This window comes from Myotis nattereri (genome assembly GCF_964212035.1).
Source record: "Myotis nattereri genome assembly, chromosome: 9".
Taxonomy (NCBI): Eukaryota; Metazoa; Chordata; class Mammalia; order Chiroptera; family Vespertilionidae; genus Myotis; species Myotis nattereri.
The window spans coordinates 28,053,559-28,067,466 of record NC_138084.1 but is presented as its reverse complement, the minus strand read 5'-3'; the positions used below and the strand labels follow the sequence as shown (position 1 = coordinate 28,067,466).

Here is a 13,908-nt window from a genome sequence, read left to right as displayed (position 1 = left end):
GCAAGCTCAGAGGCCAGCAAGGCAGGCGGGGAATGTTGGAGTCCTCCGTCACTGAAGCAAGCAAGCCTCATGTTAGTTTCAAGCTGCCTGGCTGCCGGCCGCCATCTTGGCTGGCAGTTAATTTGCATATCTCGCTGATTAGCCAATGGGAAGGGTAGCGGTTGTACGCCAATTACCATGTTTCTCTTTTATTAGATAGGATATGTCAGGGCAGAAATGTACATCTAGATTTGAATTTAGGCTTCACCATTTACTGAATGGTTTCAGGCAAGTCACTTGGCCTTTGTGAACATCTGTCAATTGAGTATAGTGACGCCTGGCTTTTAGGGTTATTTCAAGGATTATGAAGCATGGAAAATTCTGGCGTACAGTAGGTTCTCACTCAAGGCAGTTCCTATGACTTTTCAGGCAGTCAGTCTCTCTCTGTGTCTCTGAGTAAGAGGTTTACTGTCCTTGCCAAGTGACCTTCTGTCATCTGCCAGGATTCCCTTCAGAGATGGGATGCTCCCTGCCTCCCCAGGCGGTTCCTTCCCTCTGTGTTTTATGATGGTTAGAAAATTCTTATCTTGGTTCAAAAGTGCCCCCTTGTAGCTTACACTTTGTTGGTACACATTTTCCCTCTTTTAGCTATGTAGGACGAGTCTCATCCCTCTTCCACACAACAGTCCTTCAAATATTTGAAGACTTTATCATGCCACTTTTAATCTTTACATCTTCAGACTAAATATCTTCTGTTTCTTCAGCCATTCATCATTTGATTTGGCTTGCGAAGCTCTCACACACAGTCTTGCTTGGTTCCTTCTAACGTGTGTCTGTTTATCATCTGAGACATTCCTACAACTGTATGTGATTATCTCTGGGCAGATTGACTCAGTAGAATGAGATAATTCCCTTCTCATGATGCAGTTTAAGATCACAACATCCTTTATTGACAGCTTCCATGTTGATCAAAATGGCTAAGTATTTTTTTTTCAATATGCATTTCTGTTCAGCCTTAGATCACACATTCTGTCTTTGAGAAGCATAGTTGCTAAGCATGGGACCTTTCATTTTTACATGGTAATTAGTTAATTTCACTTGGCCCTAACTCCTGCCTAGTAGTGTCTCTTTTAATCCTGATGTTATCATCCTTAATCTGTTATAATTGAACCTATAACACCAACTTTGTATTTTCCTGCAGATTCAATAAGCACATTTGCCAAACCATAGGTAAAATGCTAAATAGAGACGACTTGTATGAGTTGTACTTTGACCCTGACCAATCAGCATCAGCTTGGGATGATACCTGAATCATGAACTTTAGGCAGCGTGTAAGAGATGGTAAGAGGTAGTGGAAGATAGATATTAGGGGCTAAGAAGGGCAGTACCCTTGTTATGCAGCTCCAGATGAGAGAGAAAGGAGTGAGTTAAAGTTGCTAGGCAAGAAAAAGCACGAGTCCTGGCTGGTTAGCTCAGTTAGTTAGAGCGTCTTCCCAATATGCCAAGGTTGGGTGTTCAATCCCTGGTTACAGCACATAGAAGAATCAAGCAATGAATACATAAGTAAATAGAATAAGAAATTATTATTCTTCCCTCCCTCCCTCCCTAAAATCAATAAATAAAAGTAAAATGAAAGAAAAAGCCTGAGTTTGATAAGTGTATTCTAAGTGGATGAAGCAGCTCGCATTAGGACTTGATCTTCTCTGGGAAGATCTCTTCTCTCTTTGGAGAGTGTTCACCCCCTGCCCTGCCAGCAGTATTTGCCAATCCCATTTGAACACTTTGGCCTTCTCATTTACCACAATAAGGGTATCTTGTTCCAGATTTCAACTTCACCTCTTTTTTGTTTGCATTTGTGTTAGCTCTGTAGCCAGCTGCTAAGGAGCAGGTTGGAAACCGTCTGAGTCTTGCTATCTGTCATCCTCCCTCTGCATGGATTTAGGCTGGAATTTAATTCTTACATATTGGAGGCATACTGTATTCATCCCTATAATCCTTCTCCCCATTACCGTCGATTTTCTCCTATACCTCACCTGAGGTACATTTTTAAATCTTGTCATTTGTTAAGTGTTATCTGGTTTTGTTAAACAGATTGGTGGGCGGGGACTGCAAAGCTCCCCTTTGGGGAACTTCCTTTCATGTCTCTTCTGCTACAAGGCCTGTGTGATGTGTATTCCATGTTTGCACATAATTAACAACAGCCAGGCAATTGACATGGAAATTCAACAAGTAGCTCATCAGTATGCACAGTTGCCAAGCGTATTTGTTCCTGTGAGGAAAGTAAGCTTTGAGGAACCATTTTTGTAGATTGCCACGGAATGAACACTCAACACAGGTCAGGGCTCAGAATAATGCTGATGACACCACAGAAGTCTTTTGTTTTTCTGGTGGAAATCAAGAACTTGGTTATTTTCACATCAATGAGGCCCAAGGGGGGAAGGGTGCATTATGCCCCTTTTTTGACTCTTGTGCAAAGTCACCCACCAACCTGTGAGTGAGGGGGAAGTAGAATGGGAATTGCCTTGTGTTCTGTGTGGGGAACTTTCTCCAAGGAGTGCCTTGATATCACATGTGCCAGCTAAAAGGCAGTGAGGATGTGGCTGCAGCTAGCAAAGGAAGGTCATCACAACTTTCCTCTTCAGGGAGAGAGGCAACACTTTTCTTCAATTCCAACCAGAGCCCAAGATAAACCTCTTCATTTAGCATCTCATCTGGGCATCACATTGTCTTATTGAACAGTGGCGAACACATGTCGATTCACATGGTTTTCATTGGAAATTCATTCTTCTGTATAATTGGGAAAGGTACCTCAGAATCCCTTTAGAGGCCTTTCGTCATCCAGGTAAATAAAAATCCAATATTCCTTTACATGGAGTGTTGTCGAATCACTGCGTCTGCTTTGTCTTGAGCTCTGAGGGTTTTATCTTTTAACAGAAAATCGAGTTCTTCGTAGAATATTGACTGGTTTTTAAGCAGACGGGACACTTGCTAGGGAGGGCATTCTTAACCAAAGTCGAGAATAAAGGGAGGTTGTACCTTGTGAAGAAAATTGCTCATGTGAGCCCTTGATCAGTGACTGACTTTTTTACAAGGGACGTGTCAGCTACTCTGTTGTTCATTCCTCTCAAGCAGTTTTTATAGCTGACTGGATGTTTAATTTTGCATGGTATTGTATTAGAAATGAACTACTTACCCTTTAAAATAACACTGGATACTAATGGCATGCAAGATTCCCACAATTTTCTCAACACTGCTTAATAGGCAGCACCTTTGAATGTAAGGCCTGGAAACGTGATGAAGTGGAAATTAGGTGTCTTTAGCCAAGAGAGAGGTTAGATTGTAGATAGTTGTGCAGTAAATACATTGTATTAGAAAACATGGGAATGGGGAAAATTTAGGTTGTTATGTTATATTATAATGCAGTCGAATTATGCAGTACAAGGTGTGCTTGTCAGAAGGACTGTGCTTAATCTAATTAATTTTCAAGTTGCTGACTATTTCTCTTTCTCTTTCTGAAATACATCTGTACATATGGCTTTCCTGTTAGTGAGTTGTCTGCCTGACTGATTCAAACTTGCCATCCCTCTCTCCTTTCTGGGTGAAAACAGTGAGAAGGGTTCACGGAACTCTTCCTTTCAGACTTCTTATGTAAATCTCATGCTCTGGGGATGGTGGAGGAAGATGGTTGAAAAGGGTTATCACATTTCACTAATTTTCATTGGCTGCATTTCCCTCATGATTATCTGAATAAAGTGTTAAGTCTGACCTAATCCCTCATGATCATCTGCATAGTGTTAAGTTTTTCGAATTGTTCATCATAAAGTCTTTCCTATAGTACTTCAGGGCTTGTAGAACTATCTGACTGTAGCCCTCTCATTGTAAAGATAGTATCAGGGAGCATTCATTCACTCATTCATTCCTTCAGTAAATATATGGAGTAGGCACCTATTCTGACCAGGCACTCTTCCAAATGCTAGAGATACAAACATGAAGACAGCACGGTCCCTGCTTTCAAGATGATTTTGCAGTCAGGTAGGAGCAGACAGTCAGGAAAGAGCTAAGATAATTTTGGAGAGTCATTTGCATTGATAAGGGTAAAACCAGCAAGTGATGAGTGTTAGGAGCTACTTTACCTAGGAGGGCGGGGGACACCTGAGCTGTTGCAGGGATGCTGTGTGAGGGTGTAATTTCTCCCCTCAGAAGATGCTCAGTGGTTGTAGCAGTCAGTGAGTGCAAGCACAGCTTGAGGGTGAACATGCTGGGCCCAGGGTTGCCAGGAAAGACCAATGCCTCCTTCTTTAGCAGGGAGGTCTGGGGAAGCAGGCCCAGCCAGGACCAGAGTCTTAGGTTCCAGTGGGTAGTGCCAGGATCCAGGGTCATATGCCTGAAACTCTGGAGAGTATATTCAGATGAGCCCTACAAGTGGGGAGGGACTCAGAGATCTGTAAAGAACAAACATGTAGGGCAGTCAGGATGTATAAAAATTACTGTATAAAACATGTATGAAGGGCAGTGTGAAATAAGAACTTAGAGTGAGGGCATCTGCTGACTGATGATATTTCCATTTCCCCAGGAACTTGTGGATTGGCTAAATCCAGTTATGATCCCAAATGGACCAGGAAAGTGCCCAGTACTGAACGGAGAGAAAGTGTTAGGGACATTGTCCTATTATATTTTACTCATATACCATAAAAGCAGTGCATCTGTTGTTGTTGTAGGTTTGGTGATTGTGTGCTTAAACACACAGTCTAATAAATTATAAATTATTTCTTCTACTTCTTTTTTTTCCCCCAGAGCCCCTTTTCTCTGAACTCTTATGTGTTTATGATGAACTTTCAGCAAAAGTCAAACTTTTGTAAATGTCAAAGGATTATATATTTTGGAAGGATGTAAAAGGTATTAAATAGTGCATTTGCTTAGAATTTTGAATAATTCACACAGAAGAGGTTGTAATTTATGGCTAGAATTTTAGGATGTCATAGAAAGTATACTTTGTCCCCCCAATTTTTTTTCAATCCCAAGGTTTGTCAGTTTGCTCTATAGTGAATCAGGTTAAACAGTAAAAGAAAATTAGTGCTGTTAACTCCTTATTTTTCCTTTTGCCTATTCACTTGTTCTAGCTTTTAAATTTGTGGAAGGTGAAAAGAAACTTAGGACTTTAAAATGTTTAAAGTGGTGGAGGGTTATGATAAAACTAGAGGCCTGGTGCATGAATTTGTACGCCAGTGGGGTCCCTTGGCCTGGCCTGTGGGATCAGGCTGAAACTGGCTCTCCAACATCCCCTGAAAGATCCTGGATTGTGAGAGAGTGCAGGCCTGGCTAAGGGACCCCACTGGTGCATGATTGGGGCTGGGGCGGGATACAGGAGGTTGGCCAGCCAGGGAGGGACTGTGGGAGGGCTCTAGGGCGTGTCTGTCCCGTCTCACTCAGACCCAATCAGCTGGACCCCAGGAGCAAGCTAACCTACTGGTCAAAGTGTCTGCCCCCTGGTGGTCAGTGCATGTCATAGCGAGCGGTTGAGCTTCCTTAGCATATCATTAGCATATTACACTTTGATTGGTTGAATGGCCAACCGGATGATAGGACGCTTAGCATATTAGGCTTTTATTATATAGGATGGACACTATTGACCTCTCCCCAGCTGCTCCCTACATTCTTGGATTTTTAACATTAAAGTCTCACACTCATATCTTCTTCATGTGACAGAGTTGTCATTCCTTTGAACTGTGTCCCAAAGCACAAGCAGGCATCTAAGAATTTTATTTCTTGCTTATATAGCATCCATTTGAATGTGTCTAGCTGCCAGGTGACCTTTCAGTCATCATTTGGGGGACCAGGGTCCTCAGCTGTGGCTCCACCCACCTCTTTGCCCTCAGTCTTCTCTAGTCATCTGAAAGGGAGAGGAGAATGTGAAAGATGCTCAGTGGAATTTGGGGGAGGGAACAGGTCTAGAAGTGGTGCACACCCTTCCACTCACATTTCGTGGCCAGACTTAGCTGTGGGGGAGTCTGGAAATGTAGCACAGGTGTGAGCCTGGAAGGAAGAGAAAGTGCGTTCTGGGGAAGCTAACCAATGCTGGCCATGTACTCCGGCATGTTGGTGCAGGGGTATAAGCACAGATGTGATAATCCTATTTCTTAGTTTATGATATGTTATCAGCATTACTCTGTAGTTATCCTTTCTTGTTTCATCCATTCATTTACTCCCCCCCTTAACCATTCCAATTCTCTTAAGAAAACAGTAGCGTATTCTTTATGTGAAACTTTAAGTTTGTCTGTATCCTTGGCTAATAGATATAGAATTGTTTTGCGTGTGTGTATTTTTAGTTCACACAACTTATAGACCCTTTGGCTTTTAACTCTACTTTTAAAACTTTTTTTATTTTAACATAATTTTAATTTTACAGAAGTATTTTAAGAATGGCACAAAAAACAATCATAGACTCTTTGCCCAGGTTTTGCTTTCTCTCTTTCAAAATAATAATGTGTGTGTTTATACATGTGTGTACTTACATATATACACATTGCTAATTTGAGAGTAAGTTGCAAACATTATGACCCTCTACCCCAAATACTTTCGTGTGTATTTCCTAAGAACAAGACATTTACTTAAAGGTACACCACCCAGTTCTCAAAATCAAGACATTGAGCATCAATACAATACTGTTATATAACCTACAGTTCCCATTCAAATTTCACCAATTTTCCCATTAATGTTCTTTATGGGACTTTTTCCCCCTGCCCCAAGATTCAATCTAGGATCCAGTCTTGTATATCATTTTTATGTCTCTAGGGTCTCTTTTAATCAGCCTGTCTTTATTTTTCATGACACTGACATTTTCAAGAGCACAGGCAATTATTTCGTGAAATGTCCCTCGAATTGGGTTTTCTGATACTTCGTCATGATTAGATTTCCCCGGTGTGGTGATATATATATAAGTATATATAAGTGTGTATATATATATATATATAATGTTTTTAAGCTCTCCGCATTCTGCTATATTCATATCTAGTTCGTTGGCTCTGCTTGCTGCATGGACTTCTCTAGTGAAGACTGCCTGTTGGAATGAATTTGGGACCTGCATCCAGCAGGATTATTTTGCAGGGATCAATCAAGCAGGGCTCCTAATGGGAACTGTGACACTGGAAATTGACTTGCCTCTTTAACACAGGTGTGTGGGTCACTGCCCTGCCTTAGCTGACAGTGGGTGGGCGCAGATGTTTGCGTCTACGTCACATATGGTTACTCTGGTTGTGGAAGACAGGGCAGGTCAGGAAGTTAAGTTTTGATCATTCTTCTTTCATTGGTGCACTTACTACACATTGAGGAAGGGCCTGCTCTGCTCATTGGAACTCTCCATCTCATGTATTGTAAAACCAAAAAGTGTTGACATTGAAGATTCCTCTCACCCTGACAGATGCAAATGTTTTCAAATAGTTTGTGACAACATTTTCAATTGATTAGTAAGACAGCCGTATCAAAAATTCTGCCTCTTCCCCTCAGCACAGTGACTTCATTTCTCTCTGGCTGCCTCTGAAATTCACCAACATTGAACATAATTTTTGCATCATTATCTCCATAGTGCATAAATAATTTTGCATCCTACTTTCCCCCAGTGAAAATTATTTTGCGTGCTTTCCCATATTTCACAGCCTGCATATTTATCACTCTTAATGACTGTAGTAAATTCTATCAAGCTCATCTACTCTAACTTATGTATTTCTCTCCTGTTGTAAATTTGTCTTCTTCCTAATTTTAGGAAAAACTTTTCTTAAGGAAGTGTCTAGCAGATTCTTTTGTTAAAGCAGTTTTGATAAACTATTTTATTTAACAGGGCTCATTCTAACAGACAAAATACTGGCTGAATTCTTGTGGAGAGAGGCCAGCCTGTCTTTTTAAAGGAAACGTATTTTTGTTTACTTATGTCTTGAGCCTCCATTTATAATAAAAATATAATTAGTAAAGAAGGACCTGATATATGTAGAGCCTTGTCAGGTGAATGCCTTGCATGGATAGTTAGGAAACGGCATGCTTCTGTGGGGAATAGCAGAGTCATGGATGATGTGGCTAAGATACAAGGCTGTGGTGTGGCAGCTCCCGGCTGTAAGAGTCTTGCACTCATGCACCTGCCTTGACATAGCTGGACAATCTTTCCGTTCTTCCACTTTCCCTCTGAGAGTTGCTGGAGGAGCCCGTCCCCCTCTAGCCATGGTCAGCCAGCCAGGGCCATCTCAGCAAGGAAGACTGAGCAGCTGGTAGACCTCTGGACCTACCTGGTGATGACTCCTCCTGCAGCTGTTCTGAGCAAGAACTGGAGAATGCAAGGAATGGACAGGGCCATCAGGGTGCACTGAGTTTCACAGATGATCACTCTGTCTTTCCCCACCCAGAATCTTCTGAGCATCTAAGAACAAGTTCAGTTCTCGGGCAAGCTTGTCCTTTCTCTGCTCAGCACCCAGGTGCTAGGAGGTCCTTGCCAGGGGTGGGTAGAGGCCTGTGATCTGCTGGTAGAGGCAGGGATGATATCTAAAGGGATCAAAATTCTAAACATTTGTGACTGACTAACTGGGGTGTGGTAGGGCAGAACAGCAGAGATAATTCTGTTGTTTAGTAGGTACCTTCCAAGATCCTGGGATTGCTGTCTCCTCTGTATTAGTCATATGTCTTCACTGATCATATCATATATGAAGATTTTGTTCATGCACAAAATTTTACCTTATTTCTTTTTGTTCCATAAGGGCAGGACTTTGTATATATATATATATATATATATATATATATATATATATATATATATGTGTGTGTGTGTGTGTGTGTGTGTGTGTGTGTGTGTGTGTGTTTTAAATATATTTTATTGATTTTTTACAGAGAGGAAGGGGGAGGGATAGAGTTAGAAACATCGATGAGAGACAAACATCGACCAGCTGCCTCCTGCACACCCCCTACTGGGGATGTGCCCGCAACCAAGGTACATGCCCTTGACTGGAATCGAACCTGGGACCCTTCAGTCTGCAGGCCAATGCTCTATCCACTGAGCCAAACCAGTTAGGGCTGTATATGTGTTTTATTGCTGTATCTCTTGTTGCTTCATGTGCAGCTCAGACCATAAAAGTGCTCAATAGTTGCTTTTTGGATGATGATTTCAAGAGCTTGATTTAGTAGACTAAGCCTATTGTGATCTGAGCAGCTGCTACTCACATGTGTAAAGGGGTATAGCCGGTTACCTTAGAAATGAGTAGCAGCTAAGTAAACCAAGCTAGGCAGAAGTAGTATAAAAGGAAGTACATGGGCTTTGGAAGCAGGCAGCTGGAGATTCTCATCCCAACTCCACTACTCTCTGACTGGCCCTTTTACATTCCCTGAACCTCAGCTTTCCCACCTGTAACATGGATAAAAGTACTTTACTCACAGAGTTAGCGGAATGTTCAGTGCTCACAGTAGACACTCCCTGACAAAGGATGAAGACAGAAAGCCACGAGGGGCCCAGATAATGTGTCCAGGTGTTAGAAGAGGTCACTGACAAGATTGGACTGCTGGGTGACCCACAGGCTGGGCCTGGGCAATTTAGAGGCTCCTCCCCTGTCCCCTATCCTTAGAATGTACATTCCATCCACTGTTCCCATACTAGGAGCCACTCAAGCATGTAGCCCTGAGAGCGTAGTGTGTGATTGAGGCATCTGGACCCTATACATGTCTAAAACCCATTAAGGCTTCTATATAAACTTAAGATTTTGGCAGGTGGGTGTGGAGATCTCCTCTGTGGCCACCCAAGACAAGCCTCCTATGTCAGTTCTCTTGCTTAAAGGAACTGCCACCTATCAATCGGGAGTGGCCTGCCTCTTTCTTCCGTCTCTCCTTGCCCTCTGTGTATGGGAGCCCGTTTTTAATCTCATCCAGGGAACTCCTGAGGTTGTGAAATAACACCAAGTGTTGTCAAGAAACGTACGTCTGCATTCAGGTTACCTACCCGTCATTTCAAACATGCCACACATTGGCTCCATCTCCCCATAGCAGAAGTATTGCTGTGAGTCCTTCAAGCAGCGTGCGTACGGTTCAGTTCTGCAGTGAGCCTCTCTATCAGTAACTGTGTTCTTTGCCCCTACAGGATTTATGAACGTGTGATAGACCCTCCTGAGACCAACCTTCCCCCAGGAAGCAACTTATGGCTTGGTCAGCGCAACCAAAAGCATGGCTTATTCAAAGTAAGGACTACATTCTACTTCTGTGCTTTTTAAAAAAAATATATATTTTATTGATTTTTTACAGAGAGGAAGGGAGAGAGATCGAGAGTTAGAAACATCAATGAGAGAGAAACATCGATCAGCTGCCTCCTGCACATCTCCCACTGGGAGAATGCAACCCAGGTACATGCCCTTGACCGGAATTGAACCTGGGACCCTTCAGTCCGCAGGCCGACGCTCTATTCACTGAGCCAAACGGGTTTCGGCTTCTGTGCTTTTTTATGTGTTGATGTGAATGAAATAATTTAATCTTCATGATTTTATGAAGTAGCTGCTTTGAAACTCTCTGTGAGGCAGAGAGTAATGGGACTTGCCTAAGGTCACACATTTCACTGTGGTGCCAGGTATGAATGATGCAGAATATAAATGATCCTCACAATGTTTTTCAAACTAATTCTTAAGGTTATCTTTAAGTTCGTTTTCATTCTCAGAATATATATTAAATCATTTTTGGGGTGATGTTTATGTATACAATAGGAAACAAATATCAGTGTCTAGGAGTGTTGATTTTCTTGTCTATAAAGAGGACAGTACAATGACTGCATTATTGTACTTTATAAAAACGTAAGGATACCGTGTTGAAATGAATTGAAGAAGTTAAAAACATCATGAAATTTTAAGATAGTCTTGTTCTTCAGTAGAATGGCAGAATTTTGCTTCTGGCAATATGGTAAACTAGATATTTTAACAATCCTTGTACTTCACAATGCCTCTAAATGCTGGATAAAACAACAAAATCTTTTAAGATTTATCATTGCACTTCTACAAAGGGAGATTCATAGGGGCCAAATATATGGAGGGAAATGAAAACCAGAGGGTTGTCTGCCAATACCAGGAATTTAGAGACTTCAGTTTATTTCCCATTTATTTTTTCAACTTTATTGAGATATAATAAACCTATAGCACTGTGTAAGTTTAAGGTGTATGATTGGTTCATATGTTAAACTTATATATTGCAAAATGGTTACCACCATAGCGTTAGCTAATATCACCATCTTGTAATTGCTATTTCTTTATGGTGAGAATATTTAAGATCTAGTCTCTTAGCAACTTTCAAGTATATAACACAATATTATTAACTATAATCACTATGCTGTCTGTACATTAGATACCCAGAACGAATTCATATTATAACTGGAAGCGTGTACCCTTTGATCAACTTCTTCCCATTCCCTCCTCCTTTAGACCCTGGCAACCACCATCTACTCTCTATGAGTTCAGCTTTTTAGATTCCACATATAAATGGTACTATACAGTATTTGTCTCTCAGTCTGACTTATTTGACTTCACATAATCCCCTCAAAGTACATTCATGTTTTCCTTTCTGGTGGCTGAATATTATCTGTCTGTCTGTCATCTATCATCTATCTATCTATCTATCTATCTATCTATCTATCTATCTATCATCATCATCTAGCTATCATCTATCCATCTCTCCCTCCCACTTCTTTATCCAGTCATCTATTGACAAACATTTAGGTGATTTCTATGTCTTTGCTATTGTGAATAATGCTGTAATGAATATGGGGGTGCAGAGATCTCTTTGAGGTAGTGATTTCATTTCTTTTGGCTGTATACTCTGTAATATGAATCTACCTAGAAGTGGGATTGCAGGATCAAATGGTAGTTTAATTTTTTGAGAGAATTCAGTACCACTTTCTATAGTGGCTGTACCAATTTACATCCCCACCAACAGTGCAGAAGGGCTTCCTTTTCTCCACACCCTTGTGAAAACTTATCCATTGTCTTTTTGATGTTAACCCTGTTAGCTGGTATGAGGTGATATCTCATGTGGTTTCATTTGCATACACCTGATGACTTACCTCTTGATTCTATTTCTTTGGTTTGTGTGTCTTTTTATGTCTGTATTATACTGTTTTTATTAGCATAACTTTGTAGTATAGTTTGAAATCAGGAAGTATGATGCTTCCAACTTTGTTCTTTTTTCTCAGGATTACTTTGTTACTTTAGGGTCTTTTGTGGTTCCATACAAATTCTAGGATTGTTGTTTTTTATTTCTTTGAAAAAATGGCATTTGAATTTTGATTGGGATTGGATTGGATCTATAGATTTCTTTGGTTAGTATGGACATTTTAACAATATTAATTATTCTGATCCATGAACATGGGATATCTTTCCATTTGTTTGATAAAAAACATGAGAAGACACAATGTATTGTAGTATTCAGTGTACAAATCTTTTACCTTCTTGGTTAAATTTATTCCTGAGAATTTTATTGTTTTTGATGATATTGCAAATGGGATCATTTCTTCATTTCTTTGTCACATATTTTATTGATAGTGTATAGAAACAAAATAGATTTTTGTATCTGGTTTTGTGTTCTACAATTTCACTGAATTAATAGATTAGTTATAAAGTTTTTAAATAGAATCTTTAGGATTTTCCATATATAAGATCATATTATCTGCAAACAAGAAAATTCTACTTCTTCCTTTCAAATTTGAATGCCTTTTATTTCTTTTTCTTGCCTAGGACTTCTAGTACTATGTTGAATAGGCATATCAGAGTGGGCACCCTGTCTTTTTCCTGATCTTAGAGGAAAAGCTTTCAGCTTCTCACCACTGAGTATGATGTTAGTTGTGAGCATATCATATATAGCCTTTATTATGTTGAAGTTTCTGCCTCTTGCCCAATATGATGATAATTTTTATCATTAAATCATGTTGGGTTTTGTCAGATGCTATTTATGCATCTATTGAGATGATCATGTGATTTTTGTTTTTCATTCTATTGTGGTATATAACATTTATTCATTTGCATATCTTGAACCATCCTTAAATATCAGAGATAAATCTCCCTTAATCATGGCGTATGATTTTTAATGCACTCTTGAATTAACTTTGCTTATATTTTGTTGAAAATGTTGGCATCTGTAGTTATCAGGGTTATTGCCCTGTAGTTTTCTTTTCTTATAGTGTTCTCATTTGGTTTTGGTATCAAGGTTTCTTAATCAATAGCCATTTTATTTAGCTCACACTTATTTGCATTGATTGGATGATTTTCCTGGTCTGGCTGGCTATACAGCTATCTACTGGGCTCTTTCATGTGTCTGTAGTCAATTTACAGGTCAGCAGGTGGCAGAATGACCTAAGCCTCTTTTCAGGTCTAGTAGTAGTCTGGCTGTTGACTGGCTTCAGTTCTCTTGCAGATGGTCTGTGATCCTCTAGTGGTCTAGCTCAGGCTTATCCATATGGCAGTCTTGAGGTTTCAAGTACAAGAAGAGAGGATGCACTAATCCTCTTCAATGCTCTATTTGCTTGGTCACATTTGCTAATAATTTACTACCCAAAGCAAGTTCTATGGCCAAATGCAGTCAAGGAGTAAAGATATAGACTCTATCTCTTGAAGAACAATTTTGCAATACTGTTTTGCAAGGATATGGATGCAAGGAGGAGGAGAAGTGTTGACCATTTTAATTATGGAACCCAGATCTCAAATTCCCCAGCCCCAACAGTCCTGCGGATCTCCTTTCCTCAGTCAGAGGCTGTCCCTGTCCCAAGGGACATGGCTGGATGCCCTCTGGGCTCAGAGATCTGGCAAACTTTCCCGCCAAGATCCCTGTTTTTTACCTTTCCTGGGGAACTCTGCCCTTCCCGGGCAGACTGTCTCACCAGCTGAGTCTCCTTCGCCAGTTCGGGGTGGATGTTATTCGTTTCAGCTGCTCATT

At 40.6% G+C, this 13,908-nt stretch overlaps 1 protein-coding gene across 2 annotated transcripts in view; it reads left to right on the top strand.

The window, feature by feature from the left end:
• NELL1 (neural EGFL like 1) overlaps positions 1-13,908 on the top strand; it is a 702,892-nt gene that overhangs the window by 124,472 nt on the left and 564,512 nt on the right. For both annotated transcript variants that reach the window (XM_081098633.1, XM_081098634.1), the window contains exon 5: positions 10,085-10,181. In XM_081098633.1, the coding sequence (XP_080954759.1) occupies positions 10,085-10,181 (97 nt within the window). The remainder of the gene's footprint in view (positions 1-10,084; positions 10,182-13,908) is intronic.